Source organism: Hylobates moloch, unplaced genomic scaffold (assembly GCF_009828535.3).
Source record: "Hylobates moloch isolate HMO894 unplaced genomic scaffold, HMol_V3 SCAFFOLD_19, whole genome shotgun sequence".
Lineage (NCBI taxonomy): Eukaryota > Metazoa > Chordata > Mammalia > Primates > Hylobatidae > Hylobates > Hylobates moloch.
Genome location: NW_026652294.1, coordinates 16,627,060 through 16,654,273, shown reverse-complemented (window position 1 = coordinate 16,654,273; position 27,214 = coordinate 16,627,060). Strand labels below are relative to the sequence as shown.

Here is a 27,214-nt window from a genome sequence, read left to right as displayed (position 1 = left end):
CAAGCCCTTTCTTCTCCCAGTAGCTGAGTTGTATGCTTACCAAAAATCACTTGTGTTTATTCACTGCCAGTTTATAGAAGTCGTAAGTTCTTATAATTATATAATTAAATGTTATATATATATACACATCAGTGAAATAAATTAGAAAAGTTTCCGTGAGAACAACTCTAATGTGAATGCTTTGTGAAAAATAAGTCAAGACACTGAAAACTTTTGCTCAAATTAGATGTGGGCAGGACAACTGTAAAAGACTGGGCAAGAAGGGGGAATCATACAAATCTAAATAGACAGTTTCACCCAAATTGCTCTGAATGTCATTAAGACCGTGTTCCTCTTTAAAAAAAAAAACAAATTAGAACTCACAGATGATGCTCTGGGAGCATAGTTTATGCAAAAAATTCAAGGAGTATTTCAATCACATCTATATATAAGGACCTTGACCTCATATCAGGAAACTAAAGAGTAAACATATATTTGTTTAAATTAAAAATGCTCTATATTAAAATAAAAGTTTAAAATATTTCCCCACTTCAACCAATTGTTTAGATTAACCCATGGCCTACTACTTCTGATCACATTGGTTAAGAAAACACTGACTGTATTTCTTCAATTAGAGAAGGATGGCCATACATCCCAGTTTACCTGGGACTGTTTGAAACTAATTATTGGCATCACTTTTTATTTTCAAAAGTGCCCAGACTTGAATGCTAAAGTTTATATGGTCACCTTATTTATAACAGACAAAGTTGTTGCACCAAGAGCGAGCGAGGGGCCAGCCTTAGGACCCCTATCACTTTCTAGGAAACCCCTGAGAGCCATCCCATATAAATAATCTTAGCAAAAACAGTAGGCCTGCTGTGCAGAACAAGGCCCTCTTCTAATCAGATTGCTGCTCTTAAGCTCTTCTTATATAAAAACCCTAGAGCTGATGCACATAAGTATTCTCCCGCTTTAAAAATACTGTAAATCCATAAAACATTCTAGCCTTAATCAAGGACTGGGAACACACCTAAGCACAGGCGCTAATCACAGTCAACTAGGAATCTAAACTACTACATTGTATCATCAATCTAAAATCCTGCCTGGATTTATTTATTCATTTATTTTTGAGACAGGGTCTTGTTCTGTCGCCCAGGCTGGAGTGCAGTGGCACAATCATAGCTCACCGTCGCCTCAATCTCCCAGGCTCCAGCAATCTTCCCACCTCAGCCTTCCGAGTAGCTGGGACTACAGGCACACACCACCACACCCGGCTGATTTTTTTTATTTTTAGTAGAGACAAGGTCTTGCTATGTTGCCCAGGCTGGTCTCCAACTTCTGAGCTCAAACAATCCTCCTGCCTTGGCCTCCCAAAGTGCTGGGATTATAGATGTAAGCCACGGCACTTGGTCCTGCATGGCCTTAAGGTAAAATTTCTCACTTTTCTGAACTAGTTTTCACTTATGTAAAACTGGAACAATGCTTGTCTCCTCCACTTCCATAGAGAAACCACATTAGAAAGTATAGGGAAATGCTTAGAGTGCTTTATAAAAGCAATGGATTGTCATCCCATAAAGCTTCTTAATAGATCAAGAAAGGCTGAGGTGACCTTGCATAAACATGCAAGAGGTGGCGGGTGGTTTTCCCTGCTCCTTTCCTTCAGGTTTTTAACTCAAATGTGCTATTGGGACTGTATGTAACATGATAAAAGAATCACTAAAAAAGTGAAATGCTGGTGGTACACTTGGTGCTAACAAACTTGGTAGTAATAATCTTTAATCAGGAGTCACGGACTTCTACATCTGTGGTTGAGCTTGAAAAAGTCTATGAAGCCCCCACATGGTAAATAAAATAATGTAAATGAGTGAATGGGCACATTCACACATGACCACATTTTCCTATGGTCAATCAATAATTCTCCAGTACAGAGAAAAGGACCCTCAGACAGAAGGGAAATTTCAGTTCTTATTTAGCTACTTACTTGAATTGTTGCCTTGGATAAGTCACTTTACCTCTGTGTGCTTCAATTTCTTTATCTTTCCAAATGGAATATTTGCCTCATCTACTTCAAAAAGGGTGGTTGGGAGAATAAGATGAGAAAATAAAATGAAAGTGATCCACAACAATCAAAAGAGTTACCTCTTTTTAAATCACCATTCAGCCACTGATAAGAATCTTGTCTGCAGATGGTTCTCATCTATTTAGGAAGGAACAGAGAAAGAATAAGGAAAGCAAACAGGCCGGGTATGGTGGCACACACCTGTGGTCCCAGCTACTCAGGAGGCTGAGGTGGGAAAATCACTTGCACCCTAGGGGTCAAGGCTGCAGTGAGCCACGTTCATGTCACTGCACTCCAGTATGGGCGACAGAGCAAGACCCTGTCTCAAAAACCAAACCAAACCAAAAAAACAACCACCACAACAACAAGAAAAAAAAAAAGGGAAAGCAAATAAAGGCATAATTAAAATTCACCTTCACCCCATTCCCCAGTTCCTTGATTTGCTGAGCCACAACCATGCTGAGGAGACGTAAAGATCACAAGTTCCATTTCCGCCAGCTCAGACTCTTCAGCGACCAGTGTTTCACGCTGATAAATGCCTCCCAAATCCCAAAACACAAAAGTGAGAGTTCACAAGGTTAGGCGCATTAATTAGCAGTACTCATTTGGATTCTGTATTCATCAAATACAACAAGCAGCTATTCAATATTTGCCTATTTGCACACTCTAAGATCTCTAATTCAAAGATCCAACCAGAGTACAAATTAAAGCCCAAGAAAATAAACTAAAATAAACCTGTCACCATCAGAATGTGCCTCAAAGTAAATTAGCAGCTTTAAACCATCGCAAAGGGTCTGTAACAGGCCTGCGGCAGAGACAGCATGAGTAATGAATGTGCAGGTTACAGAAGTGGGCCCCTACTGCAAAAGAAAGAAAAAGTAGGTACAATCAAAGAGACTACTTTTTTAGGCTTTAATAAATTCCTATTAACTCCTTTTGCTTAGCTCCTTATTGATCTGTAATCCCCCCAAGAAGAATACAGTACCCTTTCAGTCTTCTAAACTCAGTAAGTCTATTTCCATACTTTACATCAATTAGCTTTACCTTCCTAAATCCAGAATAAGCAACATTTTATAAATAATAAAGTAACTGCATTAGTTTGCAAGACTAGATTAAGAGACTAACCATGACCCCTTTATTACATGTCCTAGGTGAAAAGCACAGGATGAAACAGAAACTGTCACTGCTTTTAAAGCAGCCCATAGGACTGCAGTTCTCAACCGCACTACATAGCAGAATCACCTTTGGGATTTTTAAACATTTGAATGGGTAAGCCCAATCTTACACTTACCCAATCAGAATCTCTGTGGGGTGGATCTCCAGGTATGAGAATGTTTTTCTGATACATGACTAAGACATAAAAGTACTATCAAAGGGCATAAGTTTCCCAGCTTAGAGAAGCTCTAGGACAGACACAAACCAGAAAGAAAAACAAATAAATCTTTACATTCTCTTTAGATTTGGGGTAAATGGCCCTATCTTTTACCAAAAGCTTCCATCTTCAATATCAACAGTGATGAACTCAGTGGGGGATGAATACAGAGCTAACAACACTTCTTCTCTCCATGCCTTATCTGGGGCCACTCTGACATCAACTCAGCACCAAAAGTGCAAGAATTGGACAAATACTCTCAAATCTGAAAGGCCTGCAAATAGGTGACTATTGATTATCAACCATCCTAGTTTTTGTTTTTTTGTAGTTGTTGTTTTTGTTTAGTTTATGTTTTGTTTTTGAGACAAAGCCTCGCCCTGTCACTCAGGCTGGAATGCAATGGTGCGGTCTCAGCTCACTGCAACCTCTACCTCCCCAGTTCAAGCAATTCTCCTGCCTCAGCCTCCTGAGTAGCCAGGACTACAGATGTGTACCACCACACCCAGCTAATTTTTGTATTTTTAGTAGAGACGGGGTTTCACTATGTTGGCCAGGCTGGTCTCGAACTCCTGACCTCATGATCCACCCACCTTGGCCTCCCAAAGTGCTGGGATTACACGCATGAGCCACCGCACCCAGCCGACCATCCTAGTTTTTAAGATCCGCTTCAGGAGCTCTGATGAGATTCAATGAACTTCTGGAAAGGACACTATGAACTCTCATTTAGCACTATAACTCATATCCCTTGGACAAGTATAACAATGGTAGCTTTTTTTGACAACCCTGTAAGGAATAACAGCATTCCAAGATATTTCTAGGAGCTACCCTTTCAAATCTCCTGAAGAACGTCAATATTCCCAAACATCAAAGATACAAATTTCTTTCAGAGGCGAGGTGATTTAAGCCACACCATTTCTCTAAGAGGAAGCCTTACCTGTTCTTTTATCCTAACTCTGCTTCAACATCATGTGCTCAAGTATTCAAACAACAAAAAGATAGGGAAGGCATTTTATACACTTGCCTAAACCATACTGAGGGTGTCTCATAGGAAGCAATTCTGCTCTGACCCATAATAGGGCCTGGGCTTTTCCAGTCATCCTCCCATCTAACAAAGAAAGGCAGCAGAAACTTCGCTTTCTCAAGCAAGCTTTCCCTGATTAAAACCATAAGGCTGAGTTCCCCCAGGGAGGAGAATGGAATTTTCTTGCTACAGATCATTACAAGGACTCAAAAACTCTGTGCAGGCAGGGGCTAACTGGCAGGTAATAAAGAGACAAGTCCAGCATTCAGAATTATGAGGCACTGAGAAAACCAGGTCAAAAAATTATTATGTAGCCTGTAGAAGAAAATACAAAAGCAATCATGACTGTGCTTGAGTGATTATTTTCTCTTATAATATCCACAATTTTAATAACATACTTATAGAATTTTAAAATATGCTAAAATTTACATCTGTAAAAGTAAATTCACTGCTGAAACAAGCCACATTCCCTTTCAAAGTAAGTGATTTCAGGAAATGCTCTCTACCATAGCAACCCTTTGATGAAACACACCACACACATACATCATCTGGGTTACAATCAGCAGATACCAACCTGGCTGTCCCGCGCTGGGAATCCATGATAACCTGGAGTCAGAGGCTCGTTCTATGAGAAAGACAAGAAAAATATCAAACTATGAGATGAAAGAAAATGTTAAGCATAATCAAAATCATCCAAACTGATCAAATATAAATTCCTGTCCTGGTTCCTAAAATGTTCCATTAACTGTATTCCACCCTACCTAAGTGTATGTATCTCCACATTAAGCCTCTACACTGGTAAAAACAAAAAACAGTATTTGCTTAGGAGCACTATTCATAAAAACTATTTTCTTCCTTATGCAGCTAAATCTGTTTCCTTTCCAGTATCTCTTAGGCAGGGTGCTACTGCGACTGGCGTCAGAATTAATTCCTAACTTCATCATACACTGTGGGACTTCAGCATCCCCAGCCCCAACTCACAGTAAGCCACTAGCACCCCTAAACACTAGGATAACCAAAAACTTGTTGGTTTATTTCCAAATGTCCCCTGGATGGAAAGCGGACAAGTACCAACCCTGCTGAGAACTGCCTCTTAACCCACAAAAGTTTTAGGTCCTCGTCTCTGTCAGCCTGTTTCCCCTCAGTTTTTACTTTATTATTTATTTATTTTTTGTTTTATCCCCTCAGTTCTTTGAAATCTGGATGAAATTTGACCTCTGTTCAAGACGTCCTCTACTACTATATATCATCCTATGGACTCAAGTGACTCCTCCTAATATTTAGTATTTACTTAGCTTACTTGTGCAGCTTACTTTTTATGTTATTTATGATTCTAATTAATCTTATTTTTTAAAGGTATATCATGTTGAGTATCTGTCTCATCTTCACTTTAAACCACTAAGTCAAGATCCTTGAGGGCAAGAATGACAGCTAATAAAAGCTATGCAAACCCTAATTTAGTATAAGGTCATATAACATGAACACTCATTTCCAGCTTACCTGACCCATTCAATCATTCAGTTAATATATACTAATATTAATATTTTCCAAGCACTGTTAGTCGACTGATGGAGTAAAAAAGATGAATAAAAATAAGGCCCTTGCTTTCAAGGGAACTTTTAAATGAGGGAAGATTCATGTGCACACGAAGGAGTAAATGAGAACACACAGCGCTTTTGTAATTTTCAAAGTGCTCAACATTGCTACTTAGATATTCATCCTCTTCTTCCATTCATTGTACTTTCATTCCTACTAGCAGAACAGCGTAAAAGAAATTTTCATTGATAGGACTTTCCAATATAACAATAGAGTAAACTTTCCACTAATTGGTAGGTTGACTATATTCAGATATTTGATAGTCAAAAGCATGGAAGTCTGAAAACAACTTAAGCTTACTGCAGAGACCTTGTGTCTTGTTCATCATGGTTTCCCTGAGATCTAGCACAGTATCTAACACATGTAGACACCCAAAAGAATGTGTAATAAATAAATGGAGCTAAATAACCAGAAAATGTGTAGGAATTCAGACAGTTCTCCAAAAGAGATGTGCAAATGGCCAATAAGTACGTGAAGAGATGCTCAATGTCGTAAGTCATTATGCAAATCAAAACTACATTGAGATAAAACTCACACTCATCAGAATGGTTATAATCAAAACACCAGACAACAATAAGTATTGTCAAAGATGTGGAAAAATCAGAATTCTTCTACACTGCGGGTGGGAATGTAAAATGGTATAGCTGCTCTGGAAACAGTTGGATAGTCCTTCTATTAAACATAGAGTTATATGACCCAGCAATTCCACACCTGGGTATACAACTAAGAAAACTGAAAACATATGTCCGCACAAAATAATATACATGAATGTTCATAGCAGCATTATTTCATAATAACCAAACAGCAGAAAAAAACTAAAATGTCCGTTGATTGATGAATGGATAAATGAAGTATGGTACATCCATAGTGGAATATTATTCAGTAATTTTAAAAATAAAGTACAGATACAACACAGATGAATACTGAAAACACCATGCTAAAAACAGACACAAAAGGCCACAAATTATATAATTCGATTTGTATGAAATATCAAGAATAGGCAGATTATTCATAGAGACAGAAAATAAATTAGTGGTTCCAGGGACTAGCGGGAAGAAATGAGCAGTGACTGCTAATGGCTACCAGGTTTATCTGGCGGGGAGATGACAATGTTCTGGAATTAGGTTTCAGTGATGGATGCACACATCCATTATTATACTAAAAACCACTGAAACACTGAAAACACTCCATAAATGCAAGATTTATGGTCTGTGAATTATATCTCATTAAATCTGTTATTTCATAATAATAGTTATAGGCAATGTTGGCTATTTTTCATACTGATTTTTATAGGGGAGACATGTAGTTTAGATTTTAACAAAAGAACAAGGCTCCTTGCGAAATGCACAAGTCCCTTTTGTTTGTTCTGGATTCTATAAATTTACTTCCACACACCATTCTCTACAAATTTTAACAATGATGATGATAACCCCCCAGTTATTACGCACCTAATCAGTACAGTTCCAGCATGGTGGGAAAGAGGAAGAGATAGAGGCAAAAAGAATGAGATAATATAGCAGTATACAAAGATATATTTCCTATCACTGGGGAAACTGACAGAAGGTAAGTAACTGGCCCAATAACACATAGATATTGAATGGGAAATTCAAACTGCCAACCTGTGTCAGCTGGACTACAAAGCCCCTGTTCTTTCCATTTTTCCAGGTTCTCATCCCTACTAATGATTCCATATTATCCCCTTACAATAAACATTTCATGATTGTCTGAGAAGGGGATTGTCTGATTAAGAAAGTAATCAAAAACCCCAAAAGCATATTAACAGAAATCCATCACTCCCAGAGTACATCCCACATACGAACCATATTCCATAAAATCCTGGAATTCAACAATGCAAAAAAAGTCCTATAAGGAAAAGATCACATTCGTATAAGCCAGTATTGTCAAAAACTTCAATAGAAAAGCTGGTCATAACAGGTTGCACAGAGATGTGTCAGAGGAAATGGATTTACTCCTCCACCTGCCTTGGCACTCTTCTTTATTTCCTACCTCTCAGATAAGGCTATTTGGAACTCTCAAGCCCTCCTTGTATATATCTGTCTCTTACAAATGCATTAATTTTGCATGATTTTGAATTTTACAGACATGGATCCTATTGCAGGTATTCTTCAGTAATCTGGCATTTTTGCTCAATACTATGTAAGATTCATCTCCACTAGGGCACATAACTGTATTTTACTATGATTGCCATTTAGTATTCTCTTATAAACTATAAACATGTCAAATAAATTACTTATCTGTCCTATTTTCCTGTTAATGGATAATTGAATTGTTTCCACTTACGGTTTTTGTGCTCACACCATGCTGCCTATGAACATTCTTTTAGATTTGAGATACCATGTTTTACATATGAGATTAGCAAAAATGAAAACACCATAAATAGGCAAAAAGATGAGTCAATGGATACTCTCACACCTAATAGTAGGAATTTAAGTATACTGGGACCCTGTTATGGAAAGTAATTTGGCAGTACTATCAAAATATTGAATGCATATACCTTCCTGTAACTTCACATCTCTATCTAGACAAAGAAGCATGTGCAAAGATTTTCAAAACAGTGTTGTTTGCCATAGTGAAAAACTAGAAAAAAACCTCAGTTTCCATTAATAATAAGGTAATAGTGTTATCAATTATTGCAAAATTTCAACATCCCACCTGCAAGGTTTTTAAAATAAGGTAAAATCTTGATAAATGACCTCAGGTCATATTAAATGACAGCAGAACAGAACACTCAAGCAGAAATGGCTAGCTACACAGAAGGCTTGGGCAGGAGGATCACTCAAGCCCTGGAGTTTGAGACTAGCCTGGGCAACACAGCGACACCCCATCTCTTAAAAAAAAAAAAAAAAAGTAACTAAATGCATCGAAAATATAAAGAAGGATATACAACAAACTTCTAATAGTCGTTACCTCTAGGGAGAAGAATAAGATTTGTGGAAGGTTGAAAGGACATGTTTTACCCAAATTTTACATTGTGTAAAATTCACATATGACTTAGAATAAAGCTGTTGTCAGTGTTTCTTAATGCTTTATAACTTATAAAACCAACTATATATCTCACTCAGTCCTCACAATGCATAAAACAAGTTTTATAAATGTCATTTTACAGATGACAAAACTGAATTTCAGACACTTTAAGTGATTTTCTCATAATCAAATAACTAATGACGGTGGCTGAGATGCCTCCAGACTTAGGTCTTGATTCTATACCTAATACTTCTACTACTTCATGACAACTATTAGGCTGGTGCAAAATTAAAGTAATGGTAAAAACCGCAACTATTTTGTGCCATCCTAATAGTGGGAAAGATTTGCCTGGTCTGGTCAGGGATGATTATGATTATCTAACGATATGCAAGTCTGAGTTTTTAATCAGCATGAAAACAATAACTGGCATTTAGAGACAGAATTACGAGAAAAGCTACTGGGACAAGATGGAAATCAGATGTGTTAGAAGTCCAAAAAGAAAAGGTTTTAGCAGCAATATGTCTATAAGCAAGCATTATTGGCCTATTAAGTTAAGAATGAAAGAAACTGACTCTGTCTTGGCACAGAGACTGCTCAAAAATAAAAAGAAATACATAAGAAATAAAATACCAATCATAAGAATCTTTATTAACTAAGAGGTCAGCAATTAAAACCGTTTGGAAGCTTCTGGTTAGTGGACATGTGACAGTGCAACAGAAAAATCCTTAAGTAACTATCAAAAAAACCCCAACTGCTGGCCAGGTGCGGTGGCTCACACCTGTAATCCCAGCACTTGGCGAGGCCGAGGTGGGTGGATCATGAGGTCAGGAGATTGAGACCATCCTGGCTAACACAGTGAAATCCTGTCTCTATTAAAAATACAAAAAATTAGCTGGGCGTGGTGGTGGACACCTGCAGTCCCAGCTACTCAGGAGGCTGAGGCAGGAGAATGGCGTGAACCCGGGAGGTAGAGCTTGCGGTGAGCTGAGATCGCGCCACTGCACTCCAGCCTGGGTGACAGAGCGAGACTCCGTCTCAAAAAAAAAAAAAAAAAACCCCAGCTGCCAATGGACTGTGAATGTACAGTGGATACTGACAGAAGTGATACACAGCAAGAAAAATAGCATCTGACTTTTATATTCTTCTTTGACTGCTTAGATGCTCCTATATGTACCTACATCTGCAAAATCTCTTTAAGCAGAAGAACCCTTCATTTATTCAGTAAGAGTGGATTGAACAACTGCTTTGAGAAACATAGTGCTGGTATTCTTGCCCTTGAGGAGCTGAGAGTCATAATAATTACAAGACAATGCGACTGATACCATAACTAAAGTCTATTAAAAATAACTACAGGACTTCAGAAGATCTTTTTAAAAGTGTGGGGGGGGATGGAGGTGAGTGATAACTTCAAACCTATTAGGACAAGACCTCCAGTACTATGTTGAATTGATACATGCTGAAAAGACAGTGATTTTTAAAGCCATTTTTCTAAATGCTTTCTGGAAGTTATCAATATCATTTCTGAATGATTAGTCAATGTATTTTCCCAGAAAGAATACTGGCAAAATTACAAGAAAATACTGGTGAAATTACCCAGAATATAGCACATACAGGAGAAAAAAGGTACTATTTTTTGTAGCATTTTAAAAATACAGCTAAGAGAGGTACAAAGAAAACTTAACAATACTGAAGCTCAAAAGCTCTGCTTTCCATACAGTTATACTTGTGATATAATATACTAGCCATAAACCCTAAGCAATAATCAATAAAACAATAACCAAAGTGAAGTTGCCCAGGAAGCTTAAGAAAGACATCATGCTGCCAATCAAAGTATTTCTTCCTGGCTTCTATCATTGCTGAGAGTTAGCTAGGAGCAGAGTGCAGAAAACTGGAAATACACAACAAAGTTAAACCAAGCAATGAAAAAAACAAATCTGGCCAGCTGCGGTGGCTCATGGCTGTAATCCCAGCACTTTGGGAGGCTGAGGCGGGAGGATCATTTGAGGTCAGGGATTTGAGACTAGCCTGGCCAACACAGTGAAAGCTCATCTATACCAAAATATAAAAAAATTAGCCAGTCTCAAGAAAAACAACAATAACAACAACAACAACAACAAATCCACAAAACCATCCCACTGCCTTTCTTTTGTGTCTAACAAAATGAAAGGGGAAGAATAATGAAAATGGAACAAAATGAATTCTTACCACTCTGCAATTTGGAAAGAAGAAAGCCAGATAAAGCAAAGGAAGATACGAAATGAAGCTGTCTTCTACAAATAACTTGGGTAATGGGCACAAGCTCAGATTTTTCACTGACTTACTCCCCAGATGAAAATGAATTTCACATCACCTTGCATGTATCTAATAACAGAAGGAAACAGACCACACTGACTAAAAAAAAGCAAATCTAGTTGCTCAGGATGTTTCACTATGTTATTTGCAGCAAGTTAAATGTTTTTCAAGTATTGAGCCTATTTTTGAATTGGGACATAAAAGGAATGCCACAGGAACAGAAGATGTAAAATCCCATATGCTGTTACATGCAAAAACTAATCCCAGCAACAAATCTCTCTGGCTTGAGAAAAAAATATAAACCTTTTTTTTGAGGGTCTCACATTGTCGCCCAGGCTGGACTGGAGTGCAGTGACATGAACATGGCTCATTGCAGCCTCGACCTCGCAGACCAAGCGATCCTCCTATTTCAGCCTCCTGAGTAGCTGGGACTACAGGCATGTGCCACCACACCCGGCTAATTTTGTTTTGTCTTTTGTAGGGACAAGGTCTCACTCTGTTGCACAGACTGGTCTCAAACTCCTGGCCTCAAGTCCTGCCTCAGCCTCCCAAAGTGCTGGGATTACGGGAATAAGCCACTGTGCCCGGCCTCAAGAAGAAAAATTGCTAAGCGACCACGGGGCGTCATTCTGCTTCCAAACCATAAGAGTTCGAAATACCTAGAGATAAGATGAAGACTTATAAGTGATATGAATCTGATAGTATCTAACACCATGGTCCCAACATGAGGTCCAACTGTTAACTAGTAAACTAAGCTTTCACTACAAAAAAAACTCATTCTACCTCCCTATCAAGACAACCAATGACAGTTCTTTGTTACATTCACTACTCCCTCCACATTTACCACCCCCCCCTTTTTTTTAATTAAAAATGACCTAGTATAAGCAGTATGTTTCATAGTAAAATCTGACACAGGATTTACTGGGTTCTTGAAGATTATCTTTGAAACAAACTAAAATTTCTTCAATAGTGGTCACAGGTGTCTAAGAAATAACCAATCAAACCCCTTTTCTTTACAGGTGAGGAAGCTGAGACTTAGAGAAGTGCCTTGCGCACAGTCATTCAAACTAGGTAGGTATGAAAGAGAATCCAGAATTTACAACTCCTGACTCTCAAATCATATAACTATTCACCTCAGACTCTACTAGTTATATTACAGATATATGTAACTCCTTTCATCATGCAATAGAAAGGTGGGACTGAACCTTGGGAGTTGAAGATATAGATTCAAATTCTAGCTGGGTCACTTTCTAACTATGTGACTCTAGTCAAAATCCTTAATATCTCTGACCCTAAATTTTCTCAACTGTGTAACAGATAATATCTACCACATAAAGTTGTGACATTCAATGAGATAATCAGGTGAAGCTTATCTGACACAATATGTAACATACAGGAGAAGCTCAAAAAGAATTCCTTCCCAACCCCCATGTCTATTCGTTGCAAATTATATAGTCTATGGGAATAAATCCCACAAAGTAGCACATTTCCAAATAACCAACCTTTAATTTTCTTAGCTTACTCTGCATCAGTTATTTAGGAATATGTGCTAAATGGCCATTCTGCCTCACTGTAAGGTGATCAAAACCTAGTGATATTGTAAACTGATTCTAGCATTCAAGAACAGAATGAATGAGAATACCTCTAAAGTGACCAAAGAAACTCTGCCTTTTGTGACATACACAGTCAAGGCCACATGACAATACGTTGGTCAACAACTGATTGCATAAACAATGGTAGGCCCATAAGATTATAATGAAGCTGGTCAAGCGCAGTGGCTCACATCTGTAATCCGAGCACTCTGGGAGGCAGAGGAGGATCACCCGAGGTCAGTGGTTCCAGACCAGCCTGGCCAACATGGCGAAACCCCATCTCTACTAAAAATACAAAATTAGCCAGGTGTGGTGGTGAGCACCTGTAATCCCAACTACTCGGGAGGCTAAGGGCACAAGAATCGCTTGAACCCAGGAAGCAGAGGCTGCAGTGAGCGGAGATTGTGCCACTGCACTCCAGCCTGGGCGACAGAGCAAAACTCTTCCCTGCCACAAAAAAAAAAAAAAAAAAAAAAAAAGATTATAATGAAGCTGAAAATCTCCTATCGCAGTGACATCATAACTGTCATGGCACAAAACATTACTTATGTGTCTGTGTGATGCTGGTGTAAACAAGCCTACTGTGCTGCGAGTCATATAAAAGTCTAGCACATACAATAATGTACAGTTCTCAGTGCTTGATGATAATAAATGGTTATTTTACTGGTTTATGTATTTACTATACCATACTTTTTTTCATTAGAGTGTGCTCCTTCTACTTATGTATAAAAAAAAAAAAAAAGTTAACTCAGGGAGTTTCTTCCTGAAGTGTTCCAGCACACGGCATTGTTATCATAGAAAATGACAGCTCCATGTGTGTTACTGGCCATTACCACCTTCCAGTGGGAAGGATGTGGAGGTGGAAAGCATACTGATGATTCTGTCCCTGTGGAGGCCTAGGCTAATATGTGTGCTTGTGTCTTAGCTTTCAACAAAAAAAGTGTAAAAAGTAAAAAAAAAAAAAAAAAAATCTTAATAAAAAACCTTATAGAATAAGAACACAAATAAAATATTTTTGTACAGCTATATAATGTGTTTATATTTTCAGCTAAGTGTTATTACAAAAGAATCAAAAAGTTAAAAAAAATTTAAAGTTTATAAAGTAAAAAAGTTACAGTAACTGCTAAGGCAAATTTGTTGTTAAAGAAAAATAATTTTGTAAAAATTTAGTGTAGCCTAAGTATTCAGTGTTGATAAAGTCAACAGTAGTGTACAGTAATGCCCGAAGCCTTCACATCCACTCACACTCACTCACTGACTCATCCACAGCAACTTCCAATTCTGCAGGCTGCATTCATAAGTGCCCTGTACCTGTGTATCATTTTTATCTTTTACACTGTATTTTTGCTGTACATGTTTAGATAAATTAGATACATGTTTCCATGTTTAGATACATTGTGTTACAATTGCCTAAAGTATTCCGTATAGTCACATGCTGTACAGATGTGCAACCTCGGAACAAAAGGCCTATCATACCGCCCAGATATGACAACATATGCTTCATACAGCTAGTCCACTCTGCTGTCATCAATTCCTGTTTGGCTAACACCCTCAGTTCTTTCAATTTCCTTTACCAATCCACTTTGTTCTTGCATTTAAAAAATAAAATAAAATTCAATCATGACAAAATTATATTTTGAAGTACATAAATAAGAAATAAAATTCTGGCCAGGCACAGTGACTCACTCTTATAATCTCAGCACTTTGGGAAGCCAAGGTGGGAAGAGGTCGAGACCAGCCTGGGCAACACAAGGAGACCCTGGGTCTATAAGAAATAATAAAAATTAGCCAGGTGTGGTGGCGCACACCTGTGGTCCCAGCTATTTGACAGGCTAAAGTGGGAGGATGGCTTGAGTCCAGGAGGTGGAAGCTGCAGTCAGCTGAGATTGTACCACAGCATTCTAGCCTGGGCAACAGAGTGAGACTGTCTCAAAAAAAATTTTTTTTAATTAAAATTTTAAAAATAAAGTTCCCCGTTAATCTATCTTTTCTAGTACTGAGGTTTAAGATCATACTATAAATATTCTTTAGGAGTTTCATCTTTTTTTAAAACTGTGGTTAAATATACACAAAGTTACCATTTTAGCCATTTTTCAGTATACACCTCTATAGCATTAAGTATATTTATATTGTTGTGCAACCACCTCCATCCATCTCCAGAACTTTCTGATCTTCCCCAACTGAAATGCTGCACCCAGTAAACACTAACTCCCCATTCCTCTCTCCCTCCATCCACTGCCAACCAGCATTCTACTTTGAGTCTCCATCAATGTGACTACTTTAAGTACCTCACGTGAATAGAGTCAAACAATATTTATTTGTGCTGTGACATAATCTCAGCTCACTACACTTATTTCACTTACCAGATCTTTATGGTTCATCCATATTGAAGCATGTGTCAGAATTTCCTTCTAAGTCCAAATAATATTACTGTGTTAAAATTATATGAAAACACAATTTTATGTGCATATCACTGTATTGTAGCCTACAATATGTGGTACATAAAAATCACATTTTGTCCATCCATTCATCTGTCAATGGACACTTGGGTTGCCTCCACCTTTTAACTATTGTGAATAAAGCTGCTATGAATATGGGTGTACAGATATCTATTCAAGTCCCTGCTTTCAATGTTTTTGGGTAAATATTCAGAAGCAGAACTGCTGGATCACTGGTAATTCTATGGTGTTTGCACAGTGACAATATTTAACTTTTTAAGGGACTGCCATACTGTTTTCCACAGCAGTGAACCATTTTAAATTTCCACCGGCAAAGCACGAGAGTTTCAATCTCTCCGTATTTACTTACACTTATTGTGTGTGTATTTTCATCCTAATGAGTGTGAAGTGTTATCTCATTGTTTTGATTTATATTTCCTTTATAACTTAGTGATGCTGAGCATCTTTTCATGTACTTTTCATCTTTTCATGTGCTTACTGACCATTTGTATACCTTCTTTGGAGAAACGTGTATTCAAGTCCCCTGCCCATTTTATAATTGGGCCATTTGCTTTTTTGTTGTTGAGTTGTAAAAGTTGTTTATATATTTTGGATATTAATCCCTTATCAGATATATTTTTGCAAATATTTTCTTCCATTAGTTGGTTGCCTTTTCACTCTGTTAATAGCATCCTTCAATGCATAAAAGTTTTTAATTTTGATAAAGTCTAATTTATGTTTTTTCTTTTGTTGCCTGTGATTTTGGTGTCATGTCTAAGAATCCACTGCCAAATCCAAGGTCATGAGGATTTACTCTGTTTTCTTCTAAGAGTTTTATAGTTTTAGCTCTTATGTTTAGGTCTTTGATCCATTTTGAGTTAATTTTGGTATTGATGTAAGGTCCAACTTCATTTTTTTTTTTTTTTGCATATGTCTTACTTATTTTGAGGTTCCTTAGATCTCTGTCCATCTGCCATCTTCTTCCTATTTTCTGAGGATTTATAATTAAACATCCTTTCCATCTATATATTGGTTATCAATTAATTGATTATCAGCTCCAAATTTACCCTTTTTGCCAGCTGTGTGAAAATGAACCTGGGCCCTTCAAATATTTTTCCTTTGCAAAGCATGCATGATGTCAAGCTTTATCCATAGAGGACACAGGAGATACATTGTAGGAGGAAAGCATTTCGCTTCCAGGTCCCATTGTGCTTGCCTAGCAGGTTCCTACAGGATAAGCAGTTTCCCTCCATCCTAGCTCCTACAATGGACAGCAGCCAGCAGCTAGTAGCTTCCCTCAGTAAACCTTTTCATGCTGTCATATGGCAGCAAAGTGCCTCTGGTGAGACAACTCCTTGTGAAGAGCTTTCCCCAAGTATCCTAGAGGGTAGTTTTTGGCAACTTCAAAAGGACAGATTTCCAGCAAGTTCTGCTGGTATAAGTCCATAGGGACTTACTTCTCTGCCATTCTGAGAGTCAAAGTCATGCCTTCTCCAACAAAGCCCCTCGGATTTCAGTCTCTCGGCCAGGGAGTGTTTGGTGGTATTGAGGGAGATGGCTCTTTGGGTATGATATCTCGGTCCCAGGGGTAGCTGCTTAGCTGCTATTATACTAATTCTATTTTATCACACATCAATCATATTATTACATTATATCTCATTATAGATACAGCAGATCTGTATCTGCTGTTAAGATCTGCTGTTATTTACAGTTTTCTTCCTACGAGCCAATTTCTCATTATTTCAATCTCCTCTTATGGTAAATAATTTTTTTTTTTTTTTTTTTTTTTTCTGGAGACGAAGTCTCACTCTGTTGCCCAGGCTGGAGTGCAGTGGTACGATCTCGGCTCACTGCAAGCTCCGCCTCCCGGGTTCATGCCATTCTCCTGCCTCAGCCTCCCAGGTAGCTGGGATTAGAGGTGCCCGCCACCACGCCCAGCTAAATTTTTTGTATTTTTAGTAGAGACGGGGTTTCAGCGTGTTAGCCAGGATGGTCTCAATCTCCTGACCTCGTGATCCACCTGCCTTGGCCTCCCAAAGTGCTGGGATTACTGCGTCCGGCTTTTTTTTTTTTTTTTTTTTTTGAGACGGCGGAGTTTTGCTCGTTGCCCAGACTGCAGTGCAGTGGTGTGATCTTGGCTCACTGCAACCTCCACCTCCCATGTTCAAGTGATTCTCCTGCCTCAGCCTCCTGAGTAGCTGGGATTACAGGCATGTGCCACCACACCCGGCTAATTTTGTATTTTTAGTAGAGACAGGGTTTCTCTATGTTGGTCAGGCTGGTCTTGAACTCCCAACCACAGGTGATCCATCCACCTTGGCCTCCCAAAGTGCTGGGATTACAGGCGTAAGCCACTGTGCCTGGCGGTAAATAATTCTTTATATTAAATCCCCTGTCCAAAGTACTGTGTAGTCTCTCTCTCCCGGCTGGACCTGGACTGATACAAGCAAGCTGAAAAAAATTGCTAACAGCTACTTACTATATATAAGACAGACATTATGCTTAGTGTTTTATAAACATTATCACTTTTAATTCTCACTAAAACCCTGTGATATATCACTTTATAGTAAGGAAACTGAGGCTCAGAAAAACTATATAATTTTCCCCCCGTATTACAAATCCAGGTCTGTCTTACATTAAAGTCCCTGCTGGCTTTCTACTATGGTGTTTATTTTTCTTCACACACCTAAGAACACATTTTTTAAAGAAACTGAACATCTATGTGCAAAAAGAATTAATGTAGCAGGTCTGACTGCTATCCTCAGAGAAAGCAGCTTGCAAGGTTGGCCTTAGCTGGTATCTGAGAACTGAAGATTTCACAAGGGTTCTATCCCCAGGACTAACCAGAGTGGCTCTTATCTGTTAATGCCTGCTTTCCTTCTGGGAGTCTGGAATTTTGATATGTGCTAGGGTTAGGATGCCTATGTGAACAGCCCCCTCCACCATCCCCAGCCAAAAAACCTCAGCACTAAGTCTGTAACAAGCTTCCCTGGTAGACAACACTGTCACAACTTACTGCTGGAGGAATCAAGCAAGTCCTGCGACTCCACTGCGAAAGGACTCTTGGAAGCTTGAGTCAGGTTTCCTCTGGACTTCACCGCATGCACCTTTTTTCTTTGCTGACATTGCTTTATAGCCTTTTACTAGTATAAAGCACAGCTTTAAGTATGACTACATCTGAGTACCGTAAGTCCTAGATAATTCACTGGACCTAGGGTAGTCTTGGAGACTCCCAAAAAACCCTATAATACACCAAGTACTTTGTTAAATGCTGAGGACACAAAGATGAATAAGGCCTTTGCCCTCAAGGAACTTTAGTCTATTTAAATTTCCATTCCTTCATTCCTCTGATCATCACTTCTTAGTCTGTTCACTACTTAAAATAGATTAGATTCATTTCCCTGAGCTAAATTTCATTCTTAGTGCTGAAGTGATGCTAAATAAATATTTAATAAGTCCATCAGCAAAATCTGAGATACAAAGCTCTAATAGACTCAAAGGCTACACATACTTTCTCTTTACTTTCCCTGTCTTATTGTGTTCTTCATTAAAAATAAATTGACAAATGCTTGTACATTGCTGGTGGGAATGTAAAATGGAGCAGCTGCTGTGAAAAGAGATTGGCAGTTCTTCAAAAAGTTAAATATAGAGCTACCATATGACCCAGCAATTCCACTCCTAGGTATATACCCAAAGAACTGGAAAACGGGTACTCAAAACCAATACTTGTACACAGATGTTCACAATAGCCAAAGGATGGGCTGGGCGTGGTGGCTCACACCTGTAATCCCAGCATTTTGGGAGGCCGTGGCGGGCAGATCACGAGGTCAGGAGATTGAGACCATCCTGGCTAACACGGTGAAACCCCATCTCTACTAAAAATACAAAAAATTAGCTGGGCATGGTGGCGGGTGCCTGTAGTTCCAGCTGCTCAGGAGGCTGAGGCAGGAGAATGGCATGAACCCGGGAGGCAGAGCTTGCAGTGAGCTGAGATCACACCACTGCACTCCAGCCTGGGCGACAGAGTGAGACTCTGTCTCAAACAAACAAACAAACAAAAAAAAGCCAAAGGATGGAAACCCAAACGTCCATTAAGGGATAAACAGATAAACAAATTGTGCTATATACACATAAAGGAGTATCATTCAGTTATAAAAAGGAATGAAGTACTGATATATGCTACAACATGGATAAACAATGAAAACACACAGTACTAAGTGAAAGAAGCCAGACATAAAAGGTCATATATTATATGACTCCATTTATATAAAATCTCCAGAATAGGTAAATTCATCAAAAGAGAAAGCAGATTGGTGGTTGCCAGCAGGGAAGGGGAAAGAGAGGATGATTGCTTAATGGATACGGGGTTCTTTTGAGGGTGATGTAAAAATGTAAGCTACATGGAGATAGTGGTTGTACAGCACTGTGAACGTACTAAATGCCACCAGATTGTTCACTTTTTTAAAAGGTTAATTTTATGTTACGTGAATTTAACCTCCATTAACATTTTTTTGAAAAGCAATGCAGTATACACCACAGTACAAATGAAGAAACTTCCTGTTGTTATTTAAGTACTTACAGCTTGAGATAAAATCATCAGTGACAGCAATAAATATAGATTCAAAAAAGTGCTATATCTCAATATATACTCTGGAAAACTGAAGATTCAAAGTGGTTCTAAGCAACAATACAGATACTGATGCAGTACAGCATATACACATTTTTTCCCAAAAAGATAAAATGTTTCTAAATTACATAAATAAATATTTTAAGTAGATATTTGCCTATTTCCTTGACATCCCTAAAAGCTTAATAGGTTAGCCCTTCCTTTCAATGGAAAAACAGCATAAAGCCTTATATTCATGGTTTCCTCCTATTCAGGCATATATAACACACACTATATATGTTTTTTTAAGTCTGGAAGGATATATCCCAAAATGTTTACAGTGGTCATATGTCTTGGTGTTGAATTTGGATTTATGAGTGATATATGTCTTTGTGGGGGGAGGAGGTTTCTTATCTGTATTTTCTAACTGTTCAACAAATGAACATGTATTATTAGTACTTAACTAGAAAAAAATGGAGATAATAACAACACCTACCTCAGGGATGCTGTGAAGATTAAATGAAACAATACACGTAAAGCTCTTAACACAGAATTCAGCATAAGTACACAACAATTGTCAAGTAGTATGGATGGTATTGTTTCTGTTTTTGTAAATACTCCTCAGGATTCAGGATGTATGCCTTATTATCTACGGCGAAAGCACTCATCTTAGTCCAGGCCTGGATCACTTCAAGCTTAAATTACTCTAACAATAGTCTCTTGGCTGGTCCAGCTAAGGGCTGGCCTCCATCCACCCCTGCCCAGCTTTCTTACCAGGGCCAGGGTTAACTACCTAAAACACCACTCATACCACTTCCATACTAATGGCCCTCCATTGCTTACATGATTCCACTCACACCACTTCCATACTAATGGCCCTCCATTGCTTACATGACTGCACTCACGCCACTTCCACACTAATGGCCCTCCATTGCTTACATGATTAGGTTCCAAATATCCCAAGCCTTGCCCCACTTGGTTATTCTCTTTTTCTTCTCATTTATTCCTTCAGCAAACATTTACTGAGGGACGTTTATGTGTCTGGAACTTGGTAGGAATGCAAAGGAAAATAAGCTAGGGATTCTTTTCTCAAAGAACTCACAGTCTAGTAAGGGAAAGAGGCATGTAAACAAATACAATATGAACCATGTAATAAAACGTAAATGTATGGCCCAGAGAGAACAAGTGTACATGGTTGATAATCAAGTGAGAAAGGCATAAAGAAATTACAAAGAGGAGAACTCACAGTAGGTAAGACTTGAATGGGGTTTGGAAGATGACCACAAATAGCTAATTTCCAGATAGAAACTTTACTCAATTTACTTCACACCTTAGCACATTCTCAAACATCAACTCAAGCAAAATTCAGCAAAATCCCACCTCCCTTCACAATGTAATCCTCTAACTCTAGCCCACTCTCTTTCAATTTGTGGGTCAAGATCCATTCATGACGTAAAGAACCAATTTAAGAGGTCTCAACCACTACTGAAATAAAAGATTAGAGAACTAGAGCTGCAATTCTCAAACTTTTTTGATTTCAGAATACCTTAACACTTTAAAAAATTACCAAAGACTCCAAAGAGCTTTTGCTTCTGTGGTTGTAACTACTGCGATTTGCCTACAAGAAACTAAAACTGAGTACTTTAAAAAATATGTTAATTCCTTTAAAAGTACCAAAAATAAACCAACCATTATGTTAGCCTAGAAAATATTTTATGAAAATGGTTTAGTTTGTAACTAAACCAGTGAGAATAGTATCATTATTTTACATTTCTACAAATATTTTTAACATCCAACTTAATAGAACAGTGGTCCCCAATCTTTTTGGCACAGGGACTGGTTTCATGGAAGACAATTTTTCCTTGGGGGTTGGGGTAGGGTGGGGATAGTTTCAAGATGAAACTGTTCCACCTCAAGTCATCAGGCATTAGATGGAACAGGCAACCTAGATCCCTTGCATGCACAGTTCACAGTAGGGTATGCACTCTTATGAGACTCTAATGCCGCCACTGATCTGATAGGAGGTGGCGCTCAGGAAGTAGTGCTTGCTGCTCACCTCCTGCCATGTGGCCTGGTTCCTAACAGGCCACAAGCCAGTACCAGACTGTGGCCTAGGGATTAGAGATGGAATGGAGGATGGCTGGATTCTCATACCTGCTTCTGCATTCAATCTGTTTCAATGTTATTCTGAAGTATAAGAAAGAAATTTGGCAGTCCACGGATATGTATCTTGAAAAGGCAAGGTATTTTAATAGACTTTTCACCTATCTCTAGTTATTCTTCTTTAATACTGTACCAAAGGTTTGTTGCAATGTGGCATGTGAAACCTTATCAATGAATTTTTTCATATTGTTAATATAAAAATTCATTGGTCTTGTACTTGGAATAGTTTTTTTTGCCTATGCATGATTTTGTAACATTATGTATTGTTCATTTATAAAATACAAGTTCACTAAGTTATAAAGATCTTCCAACTGTTGACACATCTCGTTATATAACATCAAAAAATTCACATTCACTAATATCACCACCAATCTCATCAGAAAAGTCTTTTAAGGGCCAGAGCTATCAAGCTCATAGGCCAGGATACAAGTTTTCCAAAACTCTAGTTTTTGCTTGAAAGTTCAAATTTTATCACTGACAACAAATATCACTTTTCCTTAAAACGACAGGCTCACTTCATTTTTTTTTTTTTTTTTTAAATTAAGACAGGGTCTTGCTCTGTTGCCCAGCCTGGAGTGCAATGGCACAATCTCAGCTCACTGCAACCTCCACCTCCTGGGTTCAAGCAATTCTCCCATCTCAGCCTCCCAGGTAGCTGGGACTACAGGCGCATGCCAGCACACCCGGCTAATTTTTGTATTTTTAGTAGAGACGAGGTTTCACCATGTTGGCCAGGATGGTCTCGATCTCTTGACCTCATGATCCCCCGCCTCGGCCTCCCAAAGTGCTGGGATTACAGGCGTGAGCCATTGTGCCTGGCCACCTCATTCATTTTTAATAAAACGTCTGAATACCATAGTCTATCAGCTGTTCTTTCAAATAAAAATGGCATCCCATGAAAAAAGTTCAGCTGGCAACTCAATCACAGAAGCAGTTTTCCTTTAGATAACTGTCATACTTAGTATGCAGCAGAAGTGCTTTATTTGTATTACCCATTTTGTCACAGAGATTATTAAAAAGATTCATAATCGAGGATGGAGAATTAGTAATAGTAATAATTTTTACTACTTCAGCAGGAACACTCTAAAGTGTAACTGGCTTTCTCCCCTTCTTTAACTGCAAGTGTTTTGTGGTGAAGAATATAATTACTCAGTCATCATTACATTCTTTGGTACAGGCAGTTTGTGGCATAATAAGCCCATGTCCTAGTTTTGGCCTGTCACAATAGCATGTGTAGTGAGGTATGGGGGAAAGTACAGTTATTAGAATCACACTGATCTATGTCTCTGGTAACCAACTAGCTCTATGGCTGTGAAAAGCTAATTCATCTCTCAGCCTCAAATTCTTCCATCTTTAAATGAGAATACTACCTACCTCATAGGATTGTTACAAGGATTGAGGTAATACATGCAATATCTTACACAGTGCCTGTTCCTTAATGGGGTGGCCCTGTTAACAATAATGATAATAAGAAACAGTATCTTAGTTGTATGTAACACTTCACCACATACCAACATACAGGCAGTTCTGACTAGTACAGGACCACAGATTACGAGGGGACCCACAGGGATCACCTAATTCTAATTCAGCTACTTTACTTGTACCCTCCTTACCTTGCAACCATATTCACATAGCACAGACTGACCTTACAGATAAGAAAACCAATGTACCACAAGGTTTTAAATGTCTTTCTCAAGGTTACAGAGCTAGTCTAAGACGCAGAAATTGGTGTCAAGCACATCCTCCTACTCATAACAATTCTGTTAGATAGATAACATCATTCTCTTTTGATTGATAAGGGAAATTCAGGTTCATTCCCTTGAGTTTCAAGTGACATGTCCAAGGTCATAAAAACAGGCCTGGAACCCAAGTCCTCTCATTTGGAGTTCTTCCTACCGTAACTTAGAAATATGTCTAAATATATGATTCACTCTGTGCAATCATTGATAATTATCTACATCTGGATCTGAATGGAATACCAGACTAACAGACACAATTATGTGAATACTCATTATGACTAAATATGCCAATTGATAACCACCAACAAATCAGTTTGTGTTGTGGTATTTCAATTTAAACTGGTGTTTCACTAAACTGAAGACTTCAAGCTTTGGCATTTAAAAAAACAAAAGATACCTCTTAACTAGCCTCAGAGTATAAAAGAAATACATTTCAAAGGATCATTTTGCAACATTCAAAAAAGTCCCTTTAAGACAGGCTATCTGAGTTGACTATCACAGTCTAAATTTAAATTAACAATTCTACCCCAAAAAAAGTCATTATAGACAAAATAATAAATTTTATTTTAATTGATAGATATTATTTCAATTTAGTTTTATAACACTCTCTTCACTCACATTGCTATTGAACATGATGTTTTTTTTTTTTTTTTTTTTTTTTTTGAGACGGAGTCTCACTCTGTCGCCCAGGCTGGAGTGCAGTGGCGCAATCTCGGCTCACTGCAAGCTCCGCCTCCCGGGTTCACGCCATTCTCCTGCCTCAGCCTCTCTGAGTAGCTGGGACTACAGGCGCCCGCCACCACGCCCGGCTAATTTTTTTGTATTTTTAGTAGAGACGGGGTTTCACCGTGGTCTCGATCTCCTGACCTCGTGATCCGCCCGCCTCGGCCTCCCAAAGTGCTGGGATTACAAGCGTGAGCCACCGCGCCCGGCCTGAACATGATGTTAAACCAGCTCTGTTGTTTATTAGAGGAACAACTTAGGACAAGTTACTCACCTTTCTGGGCCTCAATTTTATTTTCTGGTCTATAAAATATATGTGATCATGTCTACACCTTGCAAGGATATTAAGTTTAGGCATAAAGTATACAAAGCACCTGAAAGTATACCTACCCCATAGAGAAAAACTATGATTGCAACAATTTTTATTGTATGTTTTGAGTTCACAATCCTGCCTATCCCTAAGTCCATTAAGATCTGAGTAAAACTGGACTTTTCTATTTCCTCCTGCTGCTGTTGCTTCCAATGCCCTACTGGCTACAACTGCCAACTCTCTGACCTAGACTCTCTACCACCTACTTCTAGTGTCCTCAGAGCAAGTCCCTAAACTTCCTTTAATTGTATGAATTCCCTGGTCAGAAAGAAGATAATGCTCATTACTTACCAATTCAGTGATCTTCTGATAATTACCACGTTAATTCTCGCTTGGAACCAATCTAAAAAGACTTCAAACAACTTCAAACCTACCGAGGATTTTTTTTCTTGATGCCAAGTTTTAAAAACCAGGAATTTCATTTTTTTAAACAAATGGTCAACTATTAAGAATTCATAAAAGAGCTGCCTGTCATATCTTGTTATACTTCGATTCCTGTATCAACTCAATTACTCAACTCCTTTAGTTCTTCACCTTCTAGCCCTCTTAGATAATAGTCTCCATTAAGTAAAAGGCATTTTGCAGAAAGAGATAAACTATATATACATATATTTTATAAAGCTTAGTTTTCTGCAAGTACAATTAAATACTCAAGATAGCTGGGAGAAGGGCAAGAAGAGCCCACAGAGATGAGATGGTACTGAGACTCCACTGGTGGCCCTTTCTAAGGGACGAGAACTGCACTACAGATTTATCAATGAAAGGTTGAAGGCAAGGGAAAAGGAAAAGCCAGTAACATATGCAGGCACTGCAATGCGCTAGATAATTGATATACATTATTTCTGGGTATTATTTCCATGATCAGGTGAGGAGAGTCAGACTCAGAGAGATTAAATGACTGGATCCAGGCCAAATAGCTAGTAAACAGTAGAGCCAGAGCCATAATTACAACTGTTCTTTCTGTTACATGCTACGCAGCAGTTTAGTCCAGAAAAGCATTTATCTCTAGGCCAAGAAATAGGGAAGGTAAGTGTATGATCATCTACACACTGGCTTAGCCACACTGTTTCCCTTCCAGCAATGGGAAAAATTGAGAGATAATTCATCTTTAACCTGCGGTTATCACCCAATTATTCCCATTGGTAGAAGAAAAGCAGTGCTTCTCAAATGTTAGCATGCAGATAGGTCACTAGGTATCTTGTTAAAATGTAGATTCTGATTCAGTAGGTCTAGGGTGGCGTCTGAGATTTCTACATCTACCAGGAAATGAAGCTTCTAGTGCTGGGGCCATACTGTAAACAGATTATACTCAATAGTTCTCAATCTTGACTGATCATTTGATCTTGACTGAATCATTGAATAATCTAAAAACTACAGATTTCTCTCCTTGATTCAGTGGTGTCTGGAATGAGGTCCAGGTTGACTTCAATACAGTCATCCCTTGATGTCCATGGGGGACTGTTTTGAGGACCCCTCTCAGACACCAAAATCCACAGATGCTCAAGTCCCTGATGTATAATAGCACAGTATTTACATATAACCTATGCATATCCTCCCAGAGACTTTAAATCATCTCTAGATTACTTATAATACCTAATACAGTGTAAATGCTACATAGTTATTTAGTATTTTTATTTGTATTATTTTTACTGTTGCATTGTTATTTTTTTTTCTGAATTATTTTCAATCCATGGTTGGTTGAATGCACAGATGTGGACCCCACAGATATGATAGGCCAACTGTACAGAACAGGGACTACTGAGCTATACTATCTCCAGGCACATTCTACCTCAGAATTCTGTAATTCAAAGAAGTGTATAATTATTAACGACAATAATCACAGCCAGCACTGACTGAGAACACACCAAATGTCTAACAGCTTTATATATTAGTTTACTTAGTCCTCAAACCACACTGTGAGGTTGGGACTCACAGCACTATCATTCCCATTTTACACATGAGGAAGCCAATGCACCAAGAGACTAACTTGTCCAAGGTCAGTGAGTGAATTGCAGAACAGGGGTTCAGACTTGAACCAACCCGATTCCAAAGAGTCTGTGCCCTCAGACACACCATCTAAAGCTGCTTCCCACATTACCCAATGGTAATGTCACTGATTTTAACAGACACACTTGAACAAATAAATCCAAATGGGTCACCTCAGAAGACGTCGCCCTGGGAAGGCTATGTTCTTATTCCTCAGATGCTACCATCATTCAAAACACGGCCACTGCTAAACTACATATTTAAAGAGCCCTTGATCTGAAAATGAAAATGCC

The 27,214-nt window shown here is 38.5% G+C and overlaps 1 protein-coding gene across 23 annotated transcripts in view; it reads right to left on the bottom strand.

Annotated features, from left to right (window-relative positions):
- Nucleotides 1-27,214, bottom strand: part of RBFOX2 (RNA binding fox-1 homolog 2) — a 286,813-nt gene that overhangs the window by 190,138 nt on the left and 69,461 nt on the right. For 22 of the 23 annotated variants that reach the window (XM_032138957.2, XM_032138960.2, XM_032138958.2 and 19 more), the window contains exon 2: nt 5,006-5,056. In XM_032138957.2, the coding sequence (XP_031994848.1) occupies nt 5,006-5,056 (51 nt within the window). Of the gene's footprint in view, nt 1-2,118; nt 2,177-5,005; nt 5,057-27,214 lie in introns of those variants that run through there. The other variant, XM_058431739.1, reaches the window with a different exon arrangement.